Source organism: Tauraco erythrolophus, chromosome 14 (assembly GCF_009769465.1).
Source record: "Tauraco erythrolophus isolate bTauEry1 chromosome 14, bTauEry1.pri, whole genome shotgun sequence".
In the NCBI taxonomy this organism is placed as follows: domain Eukaryota; kingdom Metazoa; phylum Chordata; class Aves; order Musophagiformes; family Musophagidae; genus Tauraco; species Tauraco erythrolophus.
The window spans coordinates 10031805-10054951 of record NC_141478.1 but is presented as its reverse complement, the minus strand read 5'-3'; the positions used below and the strand labels follow the sequence as shown (position 1 = coordinate 10054951).

At 40.7% G+C, this 23147-nt stretch overlaps 1 protein-coding gene across 3 annotated transcripts in view; it reads right to left on the bottom strand.

The window, feature by feature from the left end:
• IL16 (interleukin 16) overlaps positions 1 to 16960 on the bottom strand; it is a 32865-nt gene extending 15905 nt beyond the window's left edge. For 2 of the 3 annotated variants that reach the window (XM_086620087.1, XM_009990698.2), the window contains exons 1-6: positions 16577 to 16960; positions 6783 to 6919; positions 5936 to 6068; positions 3557 to 3650; positions 2966 to 3105; positions 1019 to 1129 (exon numbers count right to left, since the gene is read on the bottom strand). In XM_086620087.1, coding sequence (XP_086476213.1) covers positions 1019 to 1129; positions 2966 to 3105; positions 3557 to 3650; positions 5936 to 6068; positions 6783 to 6919; positions 16577 to 16945 — 984 coding nt within the window. In that variant the 5' untranslated portion in view covers positions 16946 to 16960. Of the gene's footprint in view, positions 1 to 1018; positions 1130 to 2965; positions 3111 to 3556; positions 3651 to 5935; positions 6069 to 6782; positions 6920 to 16576 lie in introns of all 3 variants that reach the window. The other variant, XM_086620086.1, reaches the window with a different exon arrangement.
• Between the last annotated feature and the right edge of the window lie 6187 nt (positions 16961 to 23147).

Here is a 23147-nt window from a genome sequence, read left to right as displayed (position 1 = left end):
ACCATGTAAGATCTCAATATTGCTACTAACCTCAGACACACAGGTGGAGATCTCTCTCTCTTACCCTCTACTAAACAGAGTTAATGCATGTGCTAAGTTTAAGTAACACCTATAGACCTTTGTAGGTAGACACTTCTCATCTGTTTATTTTTTTCTCTTTTTCTCCTTATATAAAAGTCAAATGCTACCTGTTACCCTTAGCAGGATGTTACAGGACTAATTCACACCTCTGAAGCCATTTAATGTCCCTCAAAGAAAAAGTGAAAGCACTGTGTTGATGACATCCTTATAGGCTCCCAAAATAGAGATGAAAAATTAGACTTTTTGTAAATGATGACGATGAATATACTTCATGGAATGATTTCTGACAGTCATCTCACATTTTGAATAGTTATAAATAAAATGTTAAATATTTACACTTACAGTTATTAATGAACAAATCCAGAGCCTTATTCAACAAGTTCAAAAGTTATGTGTTTAAGTTAATACCTTCTGTATTTTCTTTTTAAGCATCTTCAGTGACTTTACTTTTGTAGATACAACTACTGTCTTTCTCTAGACTTTATTGTGATTTTTGTAAATGTTGTTTTTTATTGAGGTCCTGTGTGTTCCTGGTAGCTCTTCTTTTTCTCTCCACATAACCATCTTTATAGCTCAACTCTGACTCAAAGGAAGCTCTAAGGTTACTGTGCTAGTGCAACTTACAGATGACACAAAGTCGATGATTTCAAGTCTGCCTCCAGCTGCCAAAAATGGTGAATGCAGTGAATGGCAGTGCTGAAGTTGCTAGCTTGATGTGTTATTAGAACCTGAAGACTATGCTTCAGCAGAGATACTTCAGAAGATTAAGCAGAAAGTGAGTGATAACTGATCACTCCTGGCAAAGCCTGGATAGGAACTGGCAACCCAGAAGTAGCAACCTTCCTGTGCTTTGCAGGATGTCACTTCCCTGTGCTTTGCAGCTTACATTTGTAAAATGAAGTAAAACCCTATGGTAAATTGATACAGTCAGTCTCACCTTCCCTTGTCCTTTCATCAATACGATGTTTGAGATTACAGAAGCCTGCGAGCCACAGGACATGTGCACTAGCTGTGCTGTACTTAGTGATCTAGACGGCCTCGAAATGGCCTGTGAAGATAAAAAAAAAACCAACCACAAAACAAAAAACAAACATTTTAATGCAGAACCTGAAATTCTTGGACATGCATTAGGACTTGTTTATTTAAAAATTTCCTCCTTATAACTGATGGTACTAAAAATTTTAAAAGGACAACATTAATTCTCTCTAATTTTCAGAAGCGACTTGTTACTCAGACAATCACTTCTCACTGAAATTGTCCCACAGTGACTAAACTAGAGGGAAACTGGAATGTTGGCACGAAGTGGTGCAATGGTGTAGGAAGATTTATTTTTGCTCTCATTTGATTTTCCATGCCAAAATCCTATTTGTGGCCATTAGGGGTTCCTAAACCACTATTATCATATTTGCCTTTAATAACTGAACTAAGAAATAGTAAATTCTAACTCCTTCCCTCATCTTGCCACTAAATAACTTTGAAATACCTGTGAAATAAATAACTGTGAAATACCCTGTGCTGCCTTCACTAAGCCACCACAGGCTGCTTTCTCCAGCTGGAAGAGGTGAAGCACATCCTTTTTGCTTGATAAACAAAGGCAAGCAATTTCTCAGTGCTTTTCCTCCCTCCATTCCCCAGACAGTGGATTTCTGAACTCCAGCCTCTGAGATTTGACCCATTTTAATGAACCTTTAATGAAATATTTAACAAAAAAACCCTCCTATTTGAACATGGAATTGGATGTTATAAACTAATTAAAGCATTGTCAAAAGTCATTACCTAAAGCTAATGATGCATGAAGTTCAGCAGAGCCAGTTAATTGCACTTGTAAGTTGCAAGTCCAAGAGGGTTCAACACCTTTTTTTTTTTTTAATGGAGCAAAGTGAGACTAACAGGTGTTGAAGTGTGTGGAAAATCAGCCAAAATTTCAACTTCTGCATATGCAAGAAAATAAGTCTCAATTTTGACGTGAAAAGATTATTTATTCAACATGGGACTGGGAACACAATTAAGAGGGAAATGTCAGTGCAATACAAAAACGTACTCTCTGAGAAGCGTACCTCTGCCAGATCAGGGTGATTGTTTATTCTGTTGTAGGTCTTCTGAATCTGAAATCGGAAGTTTTCAAATTTGTTTTGCCTCTGTGTGAGGGGCTGTATTGTGTATTTCTGTATGTGATGGGTAATGATACCTGAAACCAGGATGCCACCGAAGAGCCTCTGCGACTGGGCAGCATCTGCCATGGAGGACCTTCAAGCAGGAGGATCTCTGAGGGTCTGTCTGTCTGCACAGATGTTGTTTGGTTGGGGTTTGTCATCCAGTTTGCCGCCTCCTCACCCCCATTAAAGCCCTAAGTCAGGCTGTGGTGCCTGCGGGGTGAGGAACTGGCCAAGAAAAGGCAGGGGAGCAGTCGTGAGTCCCTCAGGCAGGGTGAGAGGTGGCAGCTGAGTGTCAGGATCATCTTCTCCTTCTTCCTGCTCCAGGCTTGAGCCTGGGGACCTTTGTCCATAAATACCCACACCCTCTCTACTCTACCAACCTCCACTCTCCCAGCCTGTGGTGAACCACTTGGCATCATCTGGATAGCAATAGACTGTCAGTCTCCAGCCTATGTTAATGGGTGGTTTGAACATGTCTGAGTCACTGTGGAGCAGAAAACGGGAGGGAGAAGCTGCTGAGGAGCTGGGGTTTTGCTGGCACAGAGCCCTTCCTGCTCCTCACAGAGGAGGGGTAGGGTTAAAAGTGGAGGAAGCAGAGCGCCCCATCTTCCCTGGCAGGGCCTGCAAGGAAGGCAGGTTTGGGCGGGAAAGTGACTGCCAAGGTCATGGAGAGATTCCTACTGGAGACAGTTTCATCTGTTTTTCAGGTGATTTCCTGTGGCACTTACGGGGGTTCTCCCTCCAGAGCAGTCCAGCTGCTGGGAAAGACACTTGCGGCTGGTGTGGAGAGCGTGGGGCTGCCGGTCTCCGAAGGGCACGGCTTTCCGTGCCGCGCCATCCGTCTCCCCTCTCCAGCACGGATCCACGCCTGTCCGGTGTGGGGAGAGAGGCTGGGTTAGTTCTCACGCGTCGGACGTTTTCACACATTCATTTCATCAGGTAAATATTACTCAGAAGTGTTTTTCTTCCTGTAAATCTCTCTGTGAAGCGGGTGATCTTTTCAATCCCTACTGTGGAGATAGCCATTAATGTTGGATATCACAAAGCAAACATTCTCTACTGAAAGAGCATTGGCCTGTTTAGAATACACCTTAAAAAACAAAAAAGGAATTCTTATGCACAGAACCTGTGATTGTAGGATGTTGTGAATATAAAAGCTGATGCCTTAATGAATCCGCAATTTTTAGCCAAGAATCTCATTTAAAATTTGGACAACAACTGCAGTTTCTTTCAATACTGCAGTACCATCACACGATGAACTGCTGAGCTGTGCATTCCCTGAACATTACAAGAGAAAAGATTACTTCTTTGCAACTTACTGGTTGAGTTACTGCGAGTCCGTTGACATGCAGCTTTATTGTGCAGAAAACCATTTTGTATTTCCAGAAGCCTTTCCTTACAGGTTGGTGTTTCCTAAAAAAACCAAACAAAACAAAACAAACCCAAACAAAAATCCCACCAAACTATTGCTATGCAAGAAGTTCTCAAAAGTGATCTAAACTTAAAATTTCTCCTTATTTAGCTTGCACAAATTTCAGCCTGAAACAAAAAACCAGGAGCAAATTAATTTTTTTAAATAAATAGGATGATAAAGGAGAGCGCAGCTCAAACCTTTGCTACAATAATGAGTATAACTTGCCAAAGTAATAAGATAGAAATAGATTCTGGTCTTTAGTCAAAATGGAGAGAAAATTGATTGGACATTCCCAATTGGTTCATACAGGCTAACAATTTTGATGTATGGGTAAAATGTAGCCGTGCTCGCCTAATTTCTGGACATAACTGATGCTTTTGGGTGCTCAGCCTCCATCACCTTAGAAGGGCATTATTTTCAAAAGGAAAATTCTTAAGCCTGCTTTGCATTGGTGGATAGGTGTCTAACTTGTGCTGATTTCAGAGGGATATTTTTAGTTAAAATATGATCAGGGTGTTTAAAAACCTTTGAGGACGAGGCTTTAGTGTTTTCTACAAATTCAGCCCCTTCTACTGCAAAACTCTAAGTTGTTTTGAAAATATGGCCACTAATTCTAGCATTTTAAAACTTACAGATAAAACATTCATGCTTCTAAATGCAGGATTTTAGAACAGTTTGAAAACACAGTCGCACCTAAATAATAGTTGATGTTAGAAACAATTTTTTGATGTGTATGGTTCCTGAAATCCTGCTTCTGTTGTGATATGAGGAATGCCATCAATCCTGAGGCAGGATTCTTCCAGTTAAAGGAAGAACATTATTAAATACAGACAGCATATGGAAACTGATTGAAATATAGTAAAACTCCAAATATAAAAGGGATTTGCTCAGCAATATTCTGCAGGGGCTAAGAAGGCTACAAGAGCAGCATCAGACAAAGATATATATGCTCAAATCTATCTGGAGCTGACCAAGACAAACCCTTTCTTCCAGAAGCCTGGCTTTCATAGTGCTGTTTGGAGATACCTCAAGAACTAATAAATGATAATTTTACTCTTCAACAGTAGGTGGAGGCATTGCCAAGTAGCAAAATCCTACTAGGGATTTCCAGTCCTTTTCCTCTAGGGAACTCTTCACAATAAGAAACAGAGAAGATCCTTAAAGAGGGATTTTGAAAATTATTTTGCAGTGTTTCTCTTACCAAGGTAGCTAGCTTGAAAAGCCATTGCTAATAACTCTTGATTAATTTGGTGCAGATTTGTCCTTAAATGCACAGTTCACCTGACTGCTGAGAACTGTGTTATGTGCTGCAAAAGTTTGATAGAGTTAATCGCTGGATGCTTAGGCATTTAAGAGAGAGAAAATAAACAAAAATCTTAGCAGAATCCAGCAGACATCTGGGTGAGACAGTTCACTGCCGTCCTAGAAAGAGGCGCGCTCAGCCCTGATAGCAGCTCCACTTAGGGATGTTTTCTCAGTTTGGGATTGTATCAGAGCTTTCTGTGTGACCCATTTGCAGATAACGTGCAGAAAGTGCCTTTTTTCTGGGAGTATCAAGACCTGAAACCTGCAACAAATCCTTGGCTGAGCTCTGCTGTCTTCGGATTGGTAAATGTGTGATATGGGACTAACTCTGTCCAGTCACCATCCTTGAGTTTCCTCCAGTTTGCAAGTGAAAAGCCTTTGGTGCCATCTGGTTTGGGGCGGTGATGAAAGGACAAGAAGCCTGAAATGCAGTGTATGTAATCTAATGAAATAAACTCTGTGAAAGAACGATTGAAAAAGGTTTTCCACTGAAAGATTTGGTGACAATGTGTGGTTTCTGACCTGTTGATGTTGCCTCCTGTTCCCGTCTCTCTGTAGCAGACTCCAGTAACATTCACCAGGGGAATTTTCTAGCTATAGATGCTAGATCCACAAAATTACTTCAGTACAGAGCCTGCTCTCTGGCTTCTGGATTTCTGGATCTTCCCCTAAATCTACCTCTGCCTTTGCTCAACTTCCAAATGGAAAATTAACATTGGCAAGCTACGTGTTTCTAAAAGGAAGGGTTGTACAGCCCTTGCTAAAATTTCCCAGGGCCTTGGCCTCCCCATAGGCTCTGTTTATCTGGGAAAAAGCTATGCTGAAAGTCACCAGAGTCTGACCACAAGAGGTTTGGGGTTTTGTCAGGAAGAGCAAAACCATGTTGTCCAAATGTCTGATGCACAAATTCCTCTTCTCTCTCAAGTAAGTGTCAAATCGCCCCACAGTTGTGGGAGGGGACCACAACTTTCGTGCTTACTTTGCTAGCCATCATGATGTTCATCAGCCGCGTTGTTGGGTGAATGAGAGATTCAGCCTCCTTACTGGATAGATCTTTAAGTGATTGTCCATTTAGCTTTAACAGTTCATCCCGTGGGCTTAGATGACCATCCCTTAAAAAAAGAAAAAAATAAAAAAGGAACATGCTTGCATATTGTTTTGCAAAGAACAATATGGCACTGTTGTGCTCTGTGTCTCACTAACCGAGGAGTCAGCTGCAATCCTCCCTTTGTCTTGAACAGAGCTGCCATGAGATGTCTTGAAGTGTGATGCACCCTATCCCCTGCTAGGATTTTTTTCCTGTTGCTGCTCTCTTCTGCTCAGTCCTGGTGGTCAGTAGATGCTTTTCCACACATGGCTTACACCCAGGCTATGATGAAAGCATAGAATAGCCCAAGCCAGGAAGAATATTCCTCCTCTCTGTCTTGTATTTGCAAGTTGATCAGATACTATACACTTTATTCCTTTTCAGGAACTTTGGCTCATGTTGCTTTCCAGTGACCTTGCTAGGCTGGTGACATCTGACACTGCCCTTTAATAGGGCAACTGTTTGAAAACTTAATGGTATGTACAATCTTCCATTCTTCCAGGTTTTATTTCTTGATGTAATTGAGAAGCATTAGATCCCTGAATGGTCACAGTTTTATTTTTCTAGAATCTTGACCCCTCTCTCCAACTGGAAGCATTGTAAGGAATTATTCCCAAACATCCCTGCCTTTCTCTGAAACTGAGGTCCAAGGCATAGCTTGTCACAGAAAGCTGGTCATGCAAAATCTGTGCAGACAAAGGGCTCCCTAATAAGCCTGCTGACTCCACATGTACAGTACCTGGTCGCTGTGCCTCCAGCAGGCACGTGGCTGCCTGTGAACCCTTTCCAGAGAGATGCACAGTTTGGACTCCTCGAGAGCTTGATTCCTGAGCTTCTGTTCCCTGTGGTTGTACACAGCCTGCAGATGCAGCTGTCCTGATTCAGAAGATGAAAGGTTGCATGAAAGAAAATGTACCAAGGATGTTAAAAGTTAATTACAGTTGTGTTAAGCCTTTTTAAGAAATGAAGAAAATGTTCTTAGAACCAGATTGCCTGCAAGTAGAACAGGAACAGGCCTTTAACACTGTGCAGTTGTGAAAGAACAATTGTATTATAGATTCAGTGTTTAAAAGTTGTTGTTTTCCTTAGGACTTCAGTGTCTTCTGACTGCAAGAGGGAAGTATTAGAATAGAGTGTCCCTTTGCATAGAGGGAAAGAGAACAGATAATAGACTTTTCATAGTAACTGGATAAATTTTGCCTGTGCTAACTATTATAAGAAAAGACAGGGAGATAAATAAACATATGACAGAAAAGGAAATACTCGGGAAAACGGAAGAGGTCTGAAAGGACAATAAGTGTATACAAAACACTAGAAGCTCCATCCCTGCTGCTGACTTGTTAAGTGGGGGAAGGGGAGCAGAGGGTACTGCAACAATGGAAGATTCTTTGTCCACTGCAGACTGGTTGAGGTTGCTGTAGCCTGAGTGTTGCATCTGGAGGACTAATTGTAAGCACACTTTTAACACAGTTATGAATCATTAGCATATGGTCATACAGAAGGAGAATGTCTTAAGTCATATGAGTAAGTAAAGCAAAGAACGGATTGACTAAACACACGAAGGACAACACATTTGTCTAGCAAATACACTCCTACAGCACAAACGCATGAACACTTAAAAGTTCTAAAGAGACAAGGAAAGCTGGAAGAAGTTAGCACACAATTTCTCTTCCATTTGCTTAGTAAATCTCCTAATTGAACTATTCGCTTGTTCTGCTCCCAGCTGAACCCACCTCCTCTGCCCTTGCCAACCTCTCCATATTCCACATAGTGAAGAGGGCTCTCAGTGTTTCCTGGATCCAGGCTTGTTGTCGAGAGATTTATGTGACTGGGGTATAGATTTCTGAAGGGGAGGCAAATTTCATATGTTAGGACCCGCCGCCAAACATAGCAGTGGTCAACTGTCTGCATTGCTCCTGGGTCCCCCGGTCAGCATGGCATGAACTATTTCCAGTAATCTGTAGTCCTCTGAAAGCACAAGGAAAGCTGCCTTCTTCACCATCAGTAGGGCTTCATTTCTGCCCTAAACAGAGTTCGTCCAGCCCTGAGGGTTACAGTCATTGTGCTCTTTCACCACAAATCAATAGGGATCACATCATACCTGACTTACAGCAAACACAAACTTCAAATTTACAGCAATGTCAATAAAGGTCATTATCTTTCGGGCTGACTGTTGAAGCCTGGCTCTCGTTCTGAGACCTGACAGAGTAAATCTAAGACTGTGAATGAATTAAGTATTTAACTTTGAGCCTTAGCCTCACTGCAGACTGATTTCAGTAGATAATGCATAAGGGTTATACTTGTATTGACTGACGACTTTTTAACTCTGTGGATTTGCTTGCATTCCAGATTGTCCGCCATTAATGAGGAGCATCCAAATTTTACGAAGCCTCTTTTGTTCATGAAGAGTACTTCTAGTGAGTAATAGGTAAGTGTACAAGCATGGACAGGATTCTATTTTAAACCAGTTCATTTGAACTCTAGTATTAGTTTTGGAGCATCTATATCTACTTTTCACCCAAGGCAAATATCTTGAGAAGTACATACTTGAAATCAGGACTACATTATGTTCTTTTTTATCTTACAGCAGTGCTTTGAAGTCTTTGGCATGGTAACAAAGATTAGAATTCTGATGTCTTAAAATTTCAGATCTTGAGTAGCAAAAAGCCTGAACTACCTTTTCTGTTTATTTGCATCGGTGCTTTGTTTTAGGTATCCATAAGAAATTACAAGCCAGATTCTGCATACATGAAGCTCACAGGGTTTTCATTAAGGTAGCGTTCTTATTCTAAAACAGGAGAAATGTAAGATGGATATGAAAGGTAAGAAATTATTCTGCTTGTTGACAAAGTATTTTGAGGCCTCAGCTAGTCATCGATTGGAGCTGTTGTGAAAAAGTAATTGTATTATAGAGTTTTTAAAAATGTTGCTTTCCTTTTTTTTCTTTAGTCAGAATTCAAGTTTGGACTTGCCAACCTCTCTTCTTAGTAAGGAGTCCTTACTCTTGTGTACTGCTCCCTTGAAAAATATATATATATACTCTCACAGATACTGGTCAGGCACGCACACAGAACTTTACACAGCTATTCTCCATGCTTCATTTTCTTCTTTGTTTTAACTTAACTGTAGGCCTTTTCAGACTGTCTCAACTCATCTCTGTTAAGAGCACAGTCATACTTATGCAATTCCTATATCTTGTTCACAGTGTACAGCTGCTGTGTTCATGGTGTTTATAAAAATCTTCATAATTAATTGTCCAAAAGTCATTTGACTCTCATCAGTTTCACAGGATATCACAGAGTGCACTGGGTTTGGCTCTGAGGTCTTTCATTGCAGCACCGTTTAAGTCCTTTGGGGAAGACATTGCGTTTTGTACAATGGGACACATGCCAGGCTGAAAATTCTGGGTTGTATTGGGACACAAATGTGAAATGACACCAAATAAAAACTTGTATGAATGTTCTTTCCAAGAGTAATCAGTTGCATGCACTTAGTCAGAAGGAAAGTAGAGGTTAAATCCATTGTACACTGAAGAAAAATATTTGGAACAATTTTTGTTTGAATCTATAGTCATCTTACCAAGTTGGGCTACATTTCAAATGAGGTCTGTGTGTCAATCGTTTCTGCAGTTCATTTATATGAATTACTTTAAAAAAAAAAAAAAAAGCTTTTATTGGGCTATAGGGACATGTGGCAAATATCTGTATGTTATCAGCATCTGCACTTCTTTGGATCCTGGATATAGATCACTATATTCATATCCAAGTTATTGCAACATGACAGAAAATTAATAAAAGCTGTTCTTTAGAAAAGTAAACATTTGACCAATTCATGTGCCAGCAGCCAATTTGCTTTGGGTTTTGTTCTTTAATATGTTTTATTTCCTATCTCACATATTACTTTATGCATAGAAATACTGCTGATGGTTCCAAGAGTAAAGACAGTATTTATTTTGTAACCTCCACCTTTTTAAAGAGTCCTGCTCATTTTGAAAGGTGATTTATAGCTCTGAATGTAATAAATGCTGAAAATTGGCTAAAATAAGGTTGGCAGGTTTCGTATGTAGGCAGGTGGATTCTAGGTCAACCTTACCTATTCATTATTAGAGCAGTGAGGCTAAGGCTCAAAGTTAAATACTTAATTCATTATTAGAACATACGTTTAGACACGTATTTGCTGCCAGTGAACAAAATGTGCCTGTTTATAAGGGGCTTTGCCACCAAGAATGTCAAGACTCTGCATTAGCATATCCACTCATCTCTGTGAAAACAAAATGAAGACAGTCTTGTAAGAGTGCATTATAGTCAAAATTTGTCTTTAAGCTGAATCTGCTTGGCTGGAAGATAAAGATCAAAGGTGGAGTTCAGCAGCTTTCTTGAGTGTATTTTTGTCACAGGTGAGAATAGATTTATTTTTCATGTGTTTAGTTCTGGAAAAGTAATTTGGCCATCCAGGCCAACTCTCTCCTCCTGCTCCCCAGTTTTTGGTCATGTGAAGTGCAAAGCTTCTGAGGATTTTTCTTCTGTCTGCCATTTAAAAGATGTCTTTTTCCCTCATGCTCTCATTAGGCATTTCTAGCCCAGAGTCCTGTCTCAAAACATCTAATTCCAGATGTTGTTTAGAAATAAGAGTAACCATGGCATCTGTGGAAAACTGAAACACTTTTGTGCACTCTTAATATAAGACACAGTAGTTAGATTGTCTGCAATGAAGTAAAGTGTTATACAAGGCTAGTTCAAGTAAGGTCTTTGACTAAGTTAACCAAGCGTATGACAATGAAGTGATTGACTGTTGTTTAAAAAAAAAAAAAAGAAAAAAACCAAAACAAACAAACAAAAAAATCTAACAACAGTACAATAATGAATTTTAATATTTAGCTTTTCTGGCCTCCTGACTATGAAATGTCTGGGATTTCCAAGTAAAAGATTAAGAGAATACAGTCTTGGGGGATTTTATTCAAGAAGTATTTTTTTTCCTGCATCAATTCTAACAAAGAAAGGGCCAGAGTCTCTCTGGTATAAACTGACATGACTTCACCAATTCTGACGTACTCTAGCCGATGCCTTGGTCTTTTCAAAATATTTATAATAGATGTAATTCATTTTCCCGGCAGCATATTCCCTTTGTAATTAATAAAATGGCAGAAGCTAGAAAGCCTTTGGATTATGCAAGAAGCAGAGCATGGGATTTGGGTTCTACCCTAGGTAGATGATTCAGCACATCAGACATTACAGATGGACCTTTTCACCTTGTCCTGGCCTTTGGTATGTTTTTCTGGGAGCCTTTGCCCTGGCCCACATTTTGCAGCACACACTGTCTTAATATAACAGCCTCTTTTCCAACTTGCTCTGGGGATACCATGGCCTTGATGTCACAAAAGCAAGAAGGCCAGGAAGACAGAAAGAGAAAACAAATTGGAAAAGGCAGGAGAACACATAAATGTATGAATAAACGCAGTCTCCTCTCCTGTCTTTTTTTTCCCTCCTGCCCATAGGCTCATGTTTGAGACATTACAGTCTGTTGCTGTGACACTTATCCTGGTACCAAAGAGCCAGCTAACTGGTGTTTGCATAAAGGTAAGCTAATAAAAGAATGTTCTGGTGATGACCAGGGGAGAAAAATGACCTTTGGCTTTTTTCCTTCTTCAAGCAGATGGTCACGGACCAAAGGCAGTAAGGATGGAGAATTTTCTAGACCTGAGTGGAACCATGCAGTCAGATTTGCTTGGATCCAGTGTTTGCATAGAGTGTCAGCCCTTCCCTGTTAAGTTTATCCTAGATGCTATTTCAACCCTGCTACCGGCCCCTCTGGCTGGTAACTCTTGGTGCTTCCCAGGGTGTTGGTGATGCAGGGCAGAGGCAACGGAATGCTTCTTGAAGCAGCTCTCAAACCCAGCAGAGACTGCTGTTCTCTGAAGAATAGGAGTTGATACTGTCAAGCTGTGTTTGTTCTCCCTACAACTGGCATAGTTTCAGTCTTTGTAATGATATGAGCTGGCAAGGCCATCTTCCACAGTGTTTGCTGTGTCAGTGCACAAGGTATCAGATAGTATCTATAATTTTTTTCTTTTCTTTTCCTTTCAGGCCACCTGAAAATTGCTGATTTTGTGAGAAGCAAACTATGAAAGAGATCTGCTTTTTTGCACACTGACAAGCTGGCTTTCCAGCTCTGTCCATACCAGACTTACATGCACCTCATCTTGGAAGCTAAGTGGTCCAGGAGCTGGCTGAACAGGTGAAACTCAGGAAATCCTGAGTGTTCTAGACACAATGAGCAATAGTCAATATGAGTCAATATTGGAACGTAGAAACCAAATTAATTGAAAGACTGCTTATCTGCTCTAATCGTTGCTGATAGTACATTAGAGCAGGGGAAAAAAATCTTTGCTATTTAGAACATATAATGAAAGATATTTTGAAGAGGATGTAGAGATTAATGAATCAGACTGAGATATTCTTTCCCAGGTACTATCTCACAAAGCATAAGTTGTTAAGTGCTATAAGAATTTGATACAGCTTTTCTTTGCCTGGGTGTGCATGGTGATGTATTACCTGCTTCTACTGCTTTCCTGTACAGTCAGCCAGGCAGAAGAGAGATGGCTGGGAAGTTTATGAAGCAATAGTCCTTAGTGGAAACATCTCTACTTGCCTTTCTGCTGAGCAACATGTATATCAATGAAGATATGGTTGCAACGCACAAAACATGCTGAGGACACAGAGAAGAAAAGAAGGAAGAATGGTATTTCATAGGAAGCAGAGAGCAGTTAGGTGATGCACTTTGCTGCAGATACAATTCCTTCACTGCTCCTGACTGTTGCTTTCCCCTCCCCTCACTTCACTTGCTTTAAAGTATTCCATGGTTAACTGTTTCCTCTTTTCCTGTCTTTGTAATTCCAGACTCTCTCTTCCTTCTCCATTTCCCTTTTCCCAAATTGTCTCTTGTTTTCTTTCATTCTCTGTATGTCATGGCAGCAGCTTTTCTGTGACAAAAAAAAAAAAAATTACTGGAAATAGGACTGCAGCAGGGAAGTGAGGTAACTGTGGCAGCAGGGTAGGCTGAGGCCAAAGAAGGACATAAGAGCTAAGGATTACACAGGGCCCTATGTGACATGTAGTGGTCATGTCTTGGCAGGATGCGAATAACCTGTCATCCAAACGTCTGAAGTAACTGCATAGTTCACATGGATATAGCACTGACAGGTTTTTGCCCAGAGTGTAATGAACCACTGAATAGTTGCTGCTGGGCTCCTATTTAAGTTTTGTCTCAACCTTATTTTCTTCCACGTGTTATGACTTCTGTAAAGATGAAAGATCAATTCCTGCAGCTTTATGTGTTGGATGTGCCACCATGCCACGTACTGTTGGAAAGAAGTTGCCTGGAAGGTGCAGTTGTGAACTGAAACTCGTATCATCTGATACTGCCTACATATCATCACAGTGAAAGTGGTAGGCAGCATCACAGTTAAGGTCCATCCTCTGCCCTTTCAGTGCACTAGCGGTGTAAATGCATACTACGGATGCTTCGATTAAAAGCAAAAATATCTGCACAGGTGCAAGTCAGTTTTTTGCATCTGTGGGCCAACCTTGCAATACTCCTCACGAGAGCCAAATTCACCCAAGATACAATGTTGTGGCCCCTTCACAAACACATGCTAGCGCTGAGCTATGAGTCAGAAGATGGAGGAGCAGTGACATCAATTCGTAGTCCCATCCCAGTCAGCGTAGTACTACTGGCACCAAAACCTGTGTGTATTTTGTTGAAAAGAATGAACAAAACCTGGTATCATTAGAATTTCAGCCTTCTGAAATTCTCTGGAGTAAAATAAGATCTGAGTTCCAGCTCAAAGTCTTTTCTACACGTTCTACAGTACGAACAAAATTTTTCTGTGGGGATTCTCTGGAGTCTAATGTAGATTGTGCTCATGCTGCAGCACTTTCCTCAATAGCTTCAGTAACATTTTCTATTGAAGACTGAAGTGAAAGGAATTGATGTCATGATGTATAGATGCCCTTTCTTTGAAAATCCTCTTCTTACCTCTCGTTTTCTTGTTGTAAGTAGCACCTAGTTTCTCAAACTGTTAGTAATGGGACATAGGACTGTTTGGGATCCTAAAGATTTTGGAATCAGGAAAAAGTGCCTCTAATACATATGCAGAAGTCCTGAATCACTGTTTGATTTGCTCATGGTTTATGCAGCAGTGAACCCCATGCAATCGACAGAGCATGGTTCAGGCAGATTCTTAAGTTTCTGAACAGAAGAGAGGAACTAGTATTTGGAATACTGATGTTCCAGGTTCCCCCTCAGCTCTGGAGAAGAAATGCACATGAAGCATTAAATCATGCAGGACTTTTAAACGTTCTTCTCTCCTTCCAATGTGACAGCAAAAATTAAGTTGTTCAGTTCTATGGGAGTTATTAGCACCTTCAGAATCATGCTTAGGGCTGCAGGTGCAGGAAAGCAGAATAGTGGAATACGCTCAGCAACACCACAAAAAGAATGGAATCAATTTTCTTGAACAAAGACAAGGATCCTTCAGCTCTGAATCACACATCATGAATTTCTGAAGTGTCACATGCTGATGGAGAGTGTTACGCTGGGACTTGAAAAATGCTTGTTGACTCTTTTCTTAAACAGGGAAATTTTAAACTTGAGCTCTCTAAGACATGTAGTATAGAAAGATTGTTCTGACAGGCTTGTGCCGTATGGAAGATAGAGATCACTGCTTTTATAATATAGGGCAAAGCCTCAGCAACAGTAGTGCAGGAGAAGGTCAGTTTAACTAAAGTTCGTCTTATTTAGCATTCTGAGATAAGACTTTTTAGAATCACTCCCTGATCCATGACTCTGAAAGGTATGGAAGATTAGCAAGTAGCACCTCAAGAGGTTTTTATCTCTATGAGAGCTCTGGAGAGGGAATTTAATGTACCTGTTGTCTACAACGGCACTAAGTGACCCAAACGCTGCTGTAATGGACTGGGTTGCTGACTAATTTGTGTCACCATCCAGGTTCCTGACCCATCCTGTTCAGTGACACTAACACTCCAGCCGAAGTGTAGATTTATACCTTTAGCAGTTATGTTTTATCTGTGCAATGGCGTTAGTTATGAGACTTACTCTGTTCCCCAGATCCCTATTTGAGCTGCTTGGCAGCTATAAAAGCAAATGATCTAAACTTACAGTCTGCAATAAGATCCTGAGTAGTTTCATACGGGTATGGATCACAACAGTTATTGAAGCCCTGCATGTTTTGGAGGCATGGAAGCAAGTAGACTGTGACAGCTGACACACACCTAAGAAAGGGCTTCAGCTTTGTAAAAAGAGAAGAGGGGGGAGTTCACAGAGGCCAGCTCCTTCTTCGCTCACAGAAGGAAACCAGCAGAGTGCATATGGACTGTTTCCAGAAGGGAACAGGAGGTATGGTTTTGCAGACGACAGAGTGTATTTTGGGACTTGGGTGGGTGTCATCTATTTGTGTTTTCTGTCAGTATGTAATAGAAAGCTGGCTTGTTTTTGTCCTTGTGCTGGGACTTTGCCAGGGGCTGAAACATCTCACATCCAGACCTCTGTCCTGCCGCAGTCTTTGCCATATGGGGCTGCAGGCTGTGATCATTAGCAAGAAACTCAAGGAGTAAGGGGAGATTCTGATTTTCAGTACCACTGTGCCCACTGTGTTTAGATGTAGAGGTCTAGTTTTAGCCAATTTCTACTGAAGGTAGGTAAAATAGAATGTATAAGAAAAATATTTTAGGTGAAAGAATCAGTTCTTTCATATAAGCTGCTATTTGCACAGGTAAAAGGCATATAATAAGGGAGATGCCAGAGGACACAAACTGTATTAAAAAACATGTCATGCTTGCAGTGAGATTACTTTTGCACATCACACCAACAGATAGAGAGAAAGCAGAAAAATTAGGACATGTCACTGAAAAAGAACTTTCTAAAGGCATCTAAAATATATTGCTCAGACTGAAAAACTGTTCAGATCATTAGGATTAACGTAGTTACTTCTCGATTAAAGAATACTGTTGTAATATGAGGCTGCTAAGATTTTTACATCTCTAGGAAAAAGTGACATCTCTGGTGGTTTTAGAGCCATCACTACCTCCTTCCTGAATTAGAGAGAAAGAACATCTTCCTGCTGAATCTCCTGTGACTTTTATAGTATTAATATAATTCATACTTGCATAGCTTGTGAGATGTCATGGTCTCACACTTCACAAATGCACTTTACTATAGCGATAGTTTTTTATTTTGAGCTGAATACTATATTGCAGGTAGAAAGTACCAGCTGTGCTAGTCTGAATACACTGAAAGTAGCCTAGCAGTCAATGATTTCAGCAGAACATCAATCAGCAGAGTGAAACAGCACAGCGGGGAAGCTAATACGTTTTCATGCTGGTTATACAGAGCAGGAACACTACAGGCTCATAAGCTCTCAAAAGCCAAGTAGAATCCTGTGTTGCTGAGAAATATGAATTAATCCATTTAGGAACTACTGCAATAGGAAGTGTTATACTGCACCGAGTTGCCTACCTTGGTGAGTAACTTTCTTCTTATGTTGTTGCAGTTCTCGTTTCCTGCGGCTCTGGACTGGAACATGCTGGTGATCACACGCGGAGGATCAGGTGGGCTGTGTTCTGTCTCTGATGTGCATAGCGGTTGTGTTCTAGCACAGCAGTCAAAATCATCTTGACCCCAACTGGTAGAGATCTCAAAGGGATCAGGGCATTTCTCATCAGGACTCGACCCATCGTCACTGTTTTTGGCATTGCAAAGTATAAGTGATCTTGAAATGGAGCGAAACTTTCTTGACTTCCTGTTCCCAGCATTGCTCTTTCGATCCATCTTCAGAGAGCTGGTGGTGCTGCTCTTTTTCCTATCGTTCTCCCATTTATGTGACATGATACTTTCAATAACTTTCTCCACTTCTCTGGTGCTAAATAACCTCCAGGAAAGGAAATATAAAAAGTAAGTTGTGATATACCCCACTTTCTCCCACTTAACCTACACTACTGAAAAGCCCTAATGAATAAATCGAATCAACAGAGCCTTTCAGTCTGCTAACAGCCACGTGATATCTCATGACTTGCTAATTCTGTTTCTGTGCAGTGCTCTACTAAATTCTCCTTCACCTTTTTATTCTCTTCCCATGCTCCCCAAGCACAACGGAGTGCTTTTAATAAATGTTTTTGATGCTTCCATTGTGCTGCTTCCTTTGGGCTTCTGCTGAACTTGCATGTTGAAATCCCAAATTGAGAAGGAAGATACTTTAAAAGCATTATTCTATCCTCCTAACGTTATTTGGAAAGAGGAAGCTCCTTCTGAAGTTTGATTCATGAAACCACTATAATTCACAGAAGAGGTTAAGTTCTCTGCCTGGCACATCTGATTTGTAAGTGGTTTAGCAAAAGTAGATCTTAGCCATGAGAGAGTAAGGAATATCAGGCTGCTATAAAACTCCCACCTTTGCAGACCAGAACTCATTTAAGACCATGCATTTAGCAGGAACAGAAAGATCCAATGATGCACTTAAGATGTGAATATCTGATTAGAGTTTGAACTCTATAAAGGAATACAGCTCCAATACATCAGTCAAGAAGCGTCCCGTTGCAGAAATTATTTGTTTCAGTGTATGATTCTGCATACAAAAGTCAGAGAAAATGAAAAAAAATGCTATACAATCAAAATGTGGCAAAAGTTGGAGCTTTTGTGAAATAAGTAATGAGCATGTTAAGATAGCAAAGGGGAACTTTATTAAACTGTTTCCTTTTTCTCTCCGAAAAAAGGTTTTTTAGAAATATTTTGGTAGGTATATGTCTGCTGAAAATTCAACAAAAAGAAGTCTAAGTTTATTACTTTTACTTTCTCAGTTCATTTTTATTATCATATTTATTACACAAACTTTGCTGTTCTAGTTCCTACAGTAGCTAATTGATACTGTATGCTGCCATTCTTCAGAAAATACCTATTGAAACTAAAGGATTTGCATAAATCAAAGATCCTATAGGTGTTATAGACAAAACTGAAAATCAATGTAATTTGAAAAGCAATTCTCAAGTATACTATTCAGAAAAGAGTTTTGTACATTGTGCTCTAAACTGGATTGTTGTGGTTTGGTTTTGTTTCCTGGCTTCTATGCAGAATTAGACAAGCATGTATGTATGCACTTTGTACCTGAAATGCCACTGGTGATATAGGAGGCACATTTTTCTAAAGGCTCCTGAGAGCCACAGTAATAAACACAGGCCTACAAGTTCTGACCAAGCCACATTCACATAATAAAACTGAGCCAACCTTATAATAAATCTGCAGGATTGTTTTTCTTTTTTTTTTCCTTCTCATACAAATAAACAGGAAAAACCAAAACAGATGATAAACAGTATGCCACTGAATACCTGTCTAAAGAAGCTGTGTGGCATTGCTGGAGAAATACACACTTCAGCATGAATCTGAATTTGTTTAGATTTGTAAAAGAAAAAAAATTGCACATAGCTTTTTCAGGAGCAGCAAAGAGAACTCAGCAAAGAGATCTCCCAGGGAGAAGGATGCTTGTTTGTGCAGTCCTTTCTGGCATTTTTGATAGGTAATGCTCCTACAGCCTTCCATCATAACTTACTTTATGTCATACCGGTCCTAATAGTGCTCTGCTCCCTGATGTCTCTTTTCCAAAGCAAAATCCCTTACACTTCAAAAACCCTTGCCCTGAGTATCAGAACTCATCAGATCTCCTATCAGGATGCTATGCTAGGGCAAAGTTTAAGTTCGAAAGTATCCAGAGAACATATCAAGTACCACAATGCTGGTGTGTTTTCTGCCCCTCTCCTGTGTGTCTCTCAGATCCTCTCTACTCCTGTGGAAGAGTCTGACCCCACTGCAGAGGAACATTGGAACCAAAGTCACTGGGCTCCCAGCCTCCCCCACACTGGCATGAGGCGAGCTTTCAGGGTCAAACTGAACAGACATGTTCTCCATTCTCTTCAGTATTCAGAATGTTCTACTTTTTCCTTTTTTTTCAGAGTACCTTCTCTTCTTATAAATACAAGATTTGCAACCATGGCTGAATGCAGCCGTGGTGCAGATGGAGGACTGCCCAACAGCACAGCCACGCTCACTTCTTGTGACACAGAGAACGTGCTGAATAAAAGGACATCTAAGCCTATGTGTGGGTACAGAGGCCAGAGAGGATGGGGAAAGGTATGACATAGATGGAGCTCAGCTTTAACTCATAGACTTTGTGGTTGACATGGATGAGGTCTTATTTCTCTAGGATTAATCTCCATTCCTGCACTATTGAGAGAAGCTACTTTTCAGAACGTCTATGCGGTAATTTATGTTGAAGTATAGAGATGAAAAGTGCTATGAATTATATTAGAACATTAATTTTGAGAACTGAAATAAGTAGTTGTTGGTGGTGTAATTCAGCATCACAAGTTTGCAATTTTTGTATGCTTTTTGATTGATTACATTAGTTAAAAGCTGACTGACACTTATCCCTGCTATTACATAAAGACTTTCGAGGTTTGGAGATTTTGTTTGTTTGTTTTTTAAAAAAAACACTTTTTAGTATTTTAGTTAGCCTAAAGCTTTAGTCTACCATAATACAAATGTACTTAATTGCAATTTTTGTGTTGTGAAATCCCTGTTAGTGTTCCCAGTGTGTTAGGAAATTAGTCTTGTAAAGCTGGATGTCGCTTTTTCTGTATGGCTGAAGGTAGGTAAAAATGCAATCTGACCCGTTAGACCAGAACGTGGAGTTGAAAAAGTAGTAGGATGGCTAGGATGAGGGGAACTTCTGCAAGCACCTCCTCTCAGCACCTGGGTGGGAAGTAACAGAGCTAACTTGCTAGAAAGCATATCGAGTGTGCATAATCTGAAAGTCTGTAACAGCGTTTGTTGCTCCTTCTGTGATTCTGGCGTTCACTACCAGACACTAGCAATAAGAATGTCACGAATGAGTCCAAGTTGCACATTCAGACCTAACCAATCTTGCCTGTGGGGGAAAATTAGAAGACATAGCACTTTTCATTCAAGGATTTTGATGTTGTACAAATATTAACTGCATTCTTACTTCCCCAAAGAGAAAGAATTTTAAAAAGAGCTATTAAGCACATGGGTAAGTGGAGGACTTGATAGCTTAATGCTCAAAATACTCCTCTCCAGAGACTGGGATGCTAGAATGAAGGATGGAGACATGCAGGAGCCCTTTCTCACTCTGCCTGAAGCTGCTGAGCTTAAGAGGAAGCACTGCCATCAGTTCTAAATGCTCCAAGAGATGCCTCCCTGACTATGCTAGGCATCTAGGATGCAGGGAACACACAGAAGCACCTGTTGACACAGTGAAGGAAACATTGATTGTTTTAAGTGCATTCTGCCATCCCACCCCCTTGCAATGCTCCTGAGGAATTTTATCGTATGCAGGGAGAAAACCTCTCTTGCCCTGCTGCATCAGCTATTTCCTTCTCCCCCCCTCCCACCAGAGCTCCATCAGCTCAAAGACCAGGTTTAATCCTGAATGACTTACCTAGTGTCTCAAAGCAAGCCAGTGGCTGAGGTGAAAACATGCCCAGTAGACCTGAAGACTTCCAGTTAAATACTTGCTCTTTCTCTAAGTGTTAGATCACAGCTCAAGTCTTAACTAAGGCAACATCCTTTCCAGAGCTGCTGATTCAGGGTTGCATAAGTGACAGAAATATAGGAGGCACCAAAGGCATAGTCTATAAGTTTTCCAATAAAAATATCCAGAAATGTTATTTTACACAGAAAACAATATCACAAGTGCCAGAGAATCTTCGTGATTCATTGCCATCTTCCACCAAATTTAATTCAAGGTATTGGTGGCATGAACAATTACTTCAAAGTCAATTCTCCAAACCATTCATCTTTTCCTCCAGTGCACTCACTGCTTGTCATTTTCTCTTGCCATTCTTATACCTCCAGCACGCCTGATGGAAGTTGTCTGTGGTTTGTAATGCAAACCAAATGTTGCTTCTCTGTTTCTTTTTTTTTTTTCCCTCCAAGCTTTATTTTTCCAGCTTTAAGTCTAAAAAGCCCTAACTCAGTCTGTCTTCTGCAAACAAAATACATGATTTGAGCTGTGCCCATTTGGTTCAAATTTTTGGTTGGATATTAGACTGAGCATTTACAAGATGCAAATAATTTACTGTAGCTCCCAGATTGAATGCAAATGCTCTGCTGTTAACCAGACAGTAGGAAAGGTAGAACTTTTCTTTACCAGCAAGAACAAGATGAGTTTTACGTTACCAAGTGCTAACAGCATGATATCTCACATCCCATTTTAATCTAGATCTTGTGATCTCTGTCAGATTCATTACTGAGCAGTACTATTAGCTCTGACCTATTGCAGATGTCTAAGATTTCCAGGCAGCAGGAAGAGCTAGAGATTTGGAAGTTTTCTAATAAACAGTAAGAAACTCTTGGAGAGTTGAATTTACTGTGAAAAAAAAAAAATCCCTAATCGTAAAATAAAAATTAAAAAAGAGGAACTTACAACAGCGAGGCAGACAAACCTGACTCCTGCAGAAGGCTGTTCCTCTTCACAGGCCTGGCAAAAAAAGACAGAGTGAATAATTGAAAACACACTCTCATGGTGTCATGTGACTCAGTTTCAGTAATTCTGCTCAGTACATTGGAACGGAGCTATTGTTTCCTAATTGAAGAAAATGTCAGCAAGGATAGATAAACAAAAGCAATGGGATGCTGTATTGGAGAAACTGTTTCCAGCAGGCTCTCAGCTACCCAGAGAAGGCAAGACCATTTAAGGAGCTTGTGTCATTTGTTTTTACCCAGTACTCTCTGGTTCAGGCATGTTAAACCTACTTGGGGGGGGAGGCGAGGGGGGCCAGCTAGAATCTGCACTAATCAAATGCAGGATTTCCTGCTAAAGACTGAGATGGCAAGCATGTTTCTCGTAATTTTTAGCAGATATTTTGAACATTAAGCTAGTAAGAATTTCATAGGCAACTTCTAGGTTCAACAAGGCTAAGTGTCAGGTCCTGAGCTTGTGTCACAACAACCCCATGCAACACTAAAGTCTTGGGGAGGAGTGGCTAGAAAACTGCCTGGTGAAAAGGACCTGGGGGTATCGGTTGATAGCAGGCTGAATATGAGCTAGGAGTATGCCCAGGTGGCCAAGAAGGCCAAAGCATCCTGACTTGTATCAGAAATAGCATGGCCAACAGGACTAGGGAAGTGATTATCCCCTGTTGTGGTTTAACCATGACACTGTACTTGATACTGGTTAGGATGCACTTTGAATACCGTGTTCAGTTTTGTGCCCCTCGCTACAAGTAAGACTTTGAGGTGCTGGAGTGTGTCCAAAGAAAGGCAATGAAGCTGATGAAGGGCCTAGAGCCCAAGTCTTATGAGGAATGGCTGAGGAAACTGGGGTTGTTTAGCCTGGAGAAAAGGAGGCTTAGGGGAGATCTTATCGTTCTCTACAACTACCTGGAAGGAGGAGCTTGTAGCAAGGTAGGTGTTGATCTTTTCTCCAGAGTAACAAGCGATAGGACAAGAGGAAATGCCTCAAGTTGCGCCAGGGGAAGTTTAGGTTGGATATGAGGAAAAATTTCTTCACTGAAAGGGCTGTCAGACATTGGAAGAGGCTGCCCAGGAGCCACCATCCCTGGAGGTGTTTAAAAGACACGTAAACGCGGTGCTTAGGGACATGGTTTAGTGGTGGACTTGACAGTGTTAGGTCAACTGTTGGACTCAATGATCTTCAAGGTCTCTTCCAACCTAAATGGTTCCGTGATTCTGCTCCAGGAGGAAAACATAATAGGAGCCACTTTTGAATGCCAAGCCCTTGTATTGTGTACCACGAAGTGGCATGGTCCCTTTAACCTTCCAGTTCTTAAATGGTCCCCCCTTTTTGGGCTAGACTGCAACGTTGTGATGCAACCTGATCAACGACTCAGAAAATTGATGCTTTTTCCATAGAGCATCTAGGGAATGAGAACTCTGCCATGGGTTCTAAATTGCCTTAATTAGACCTTTCATCTTCTGCAAATTAAATGGTGCAGTCTATTCTACTATTGTGGCGACTTCCCCCACAAAACACTGCTTGAGTTGCATCTACCATCAATTG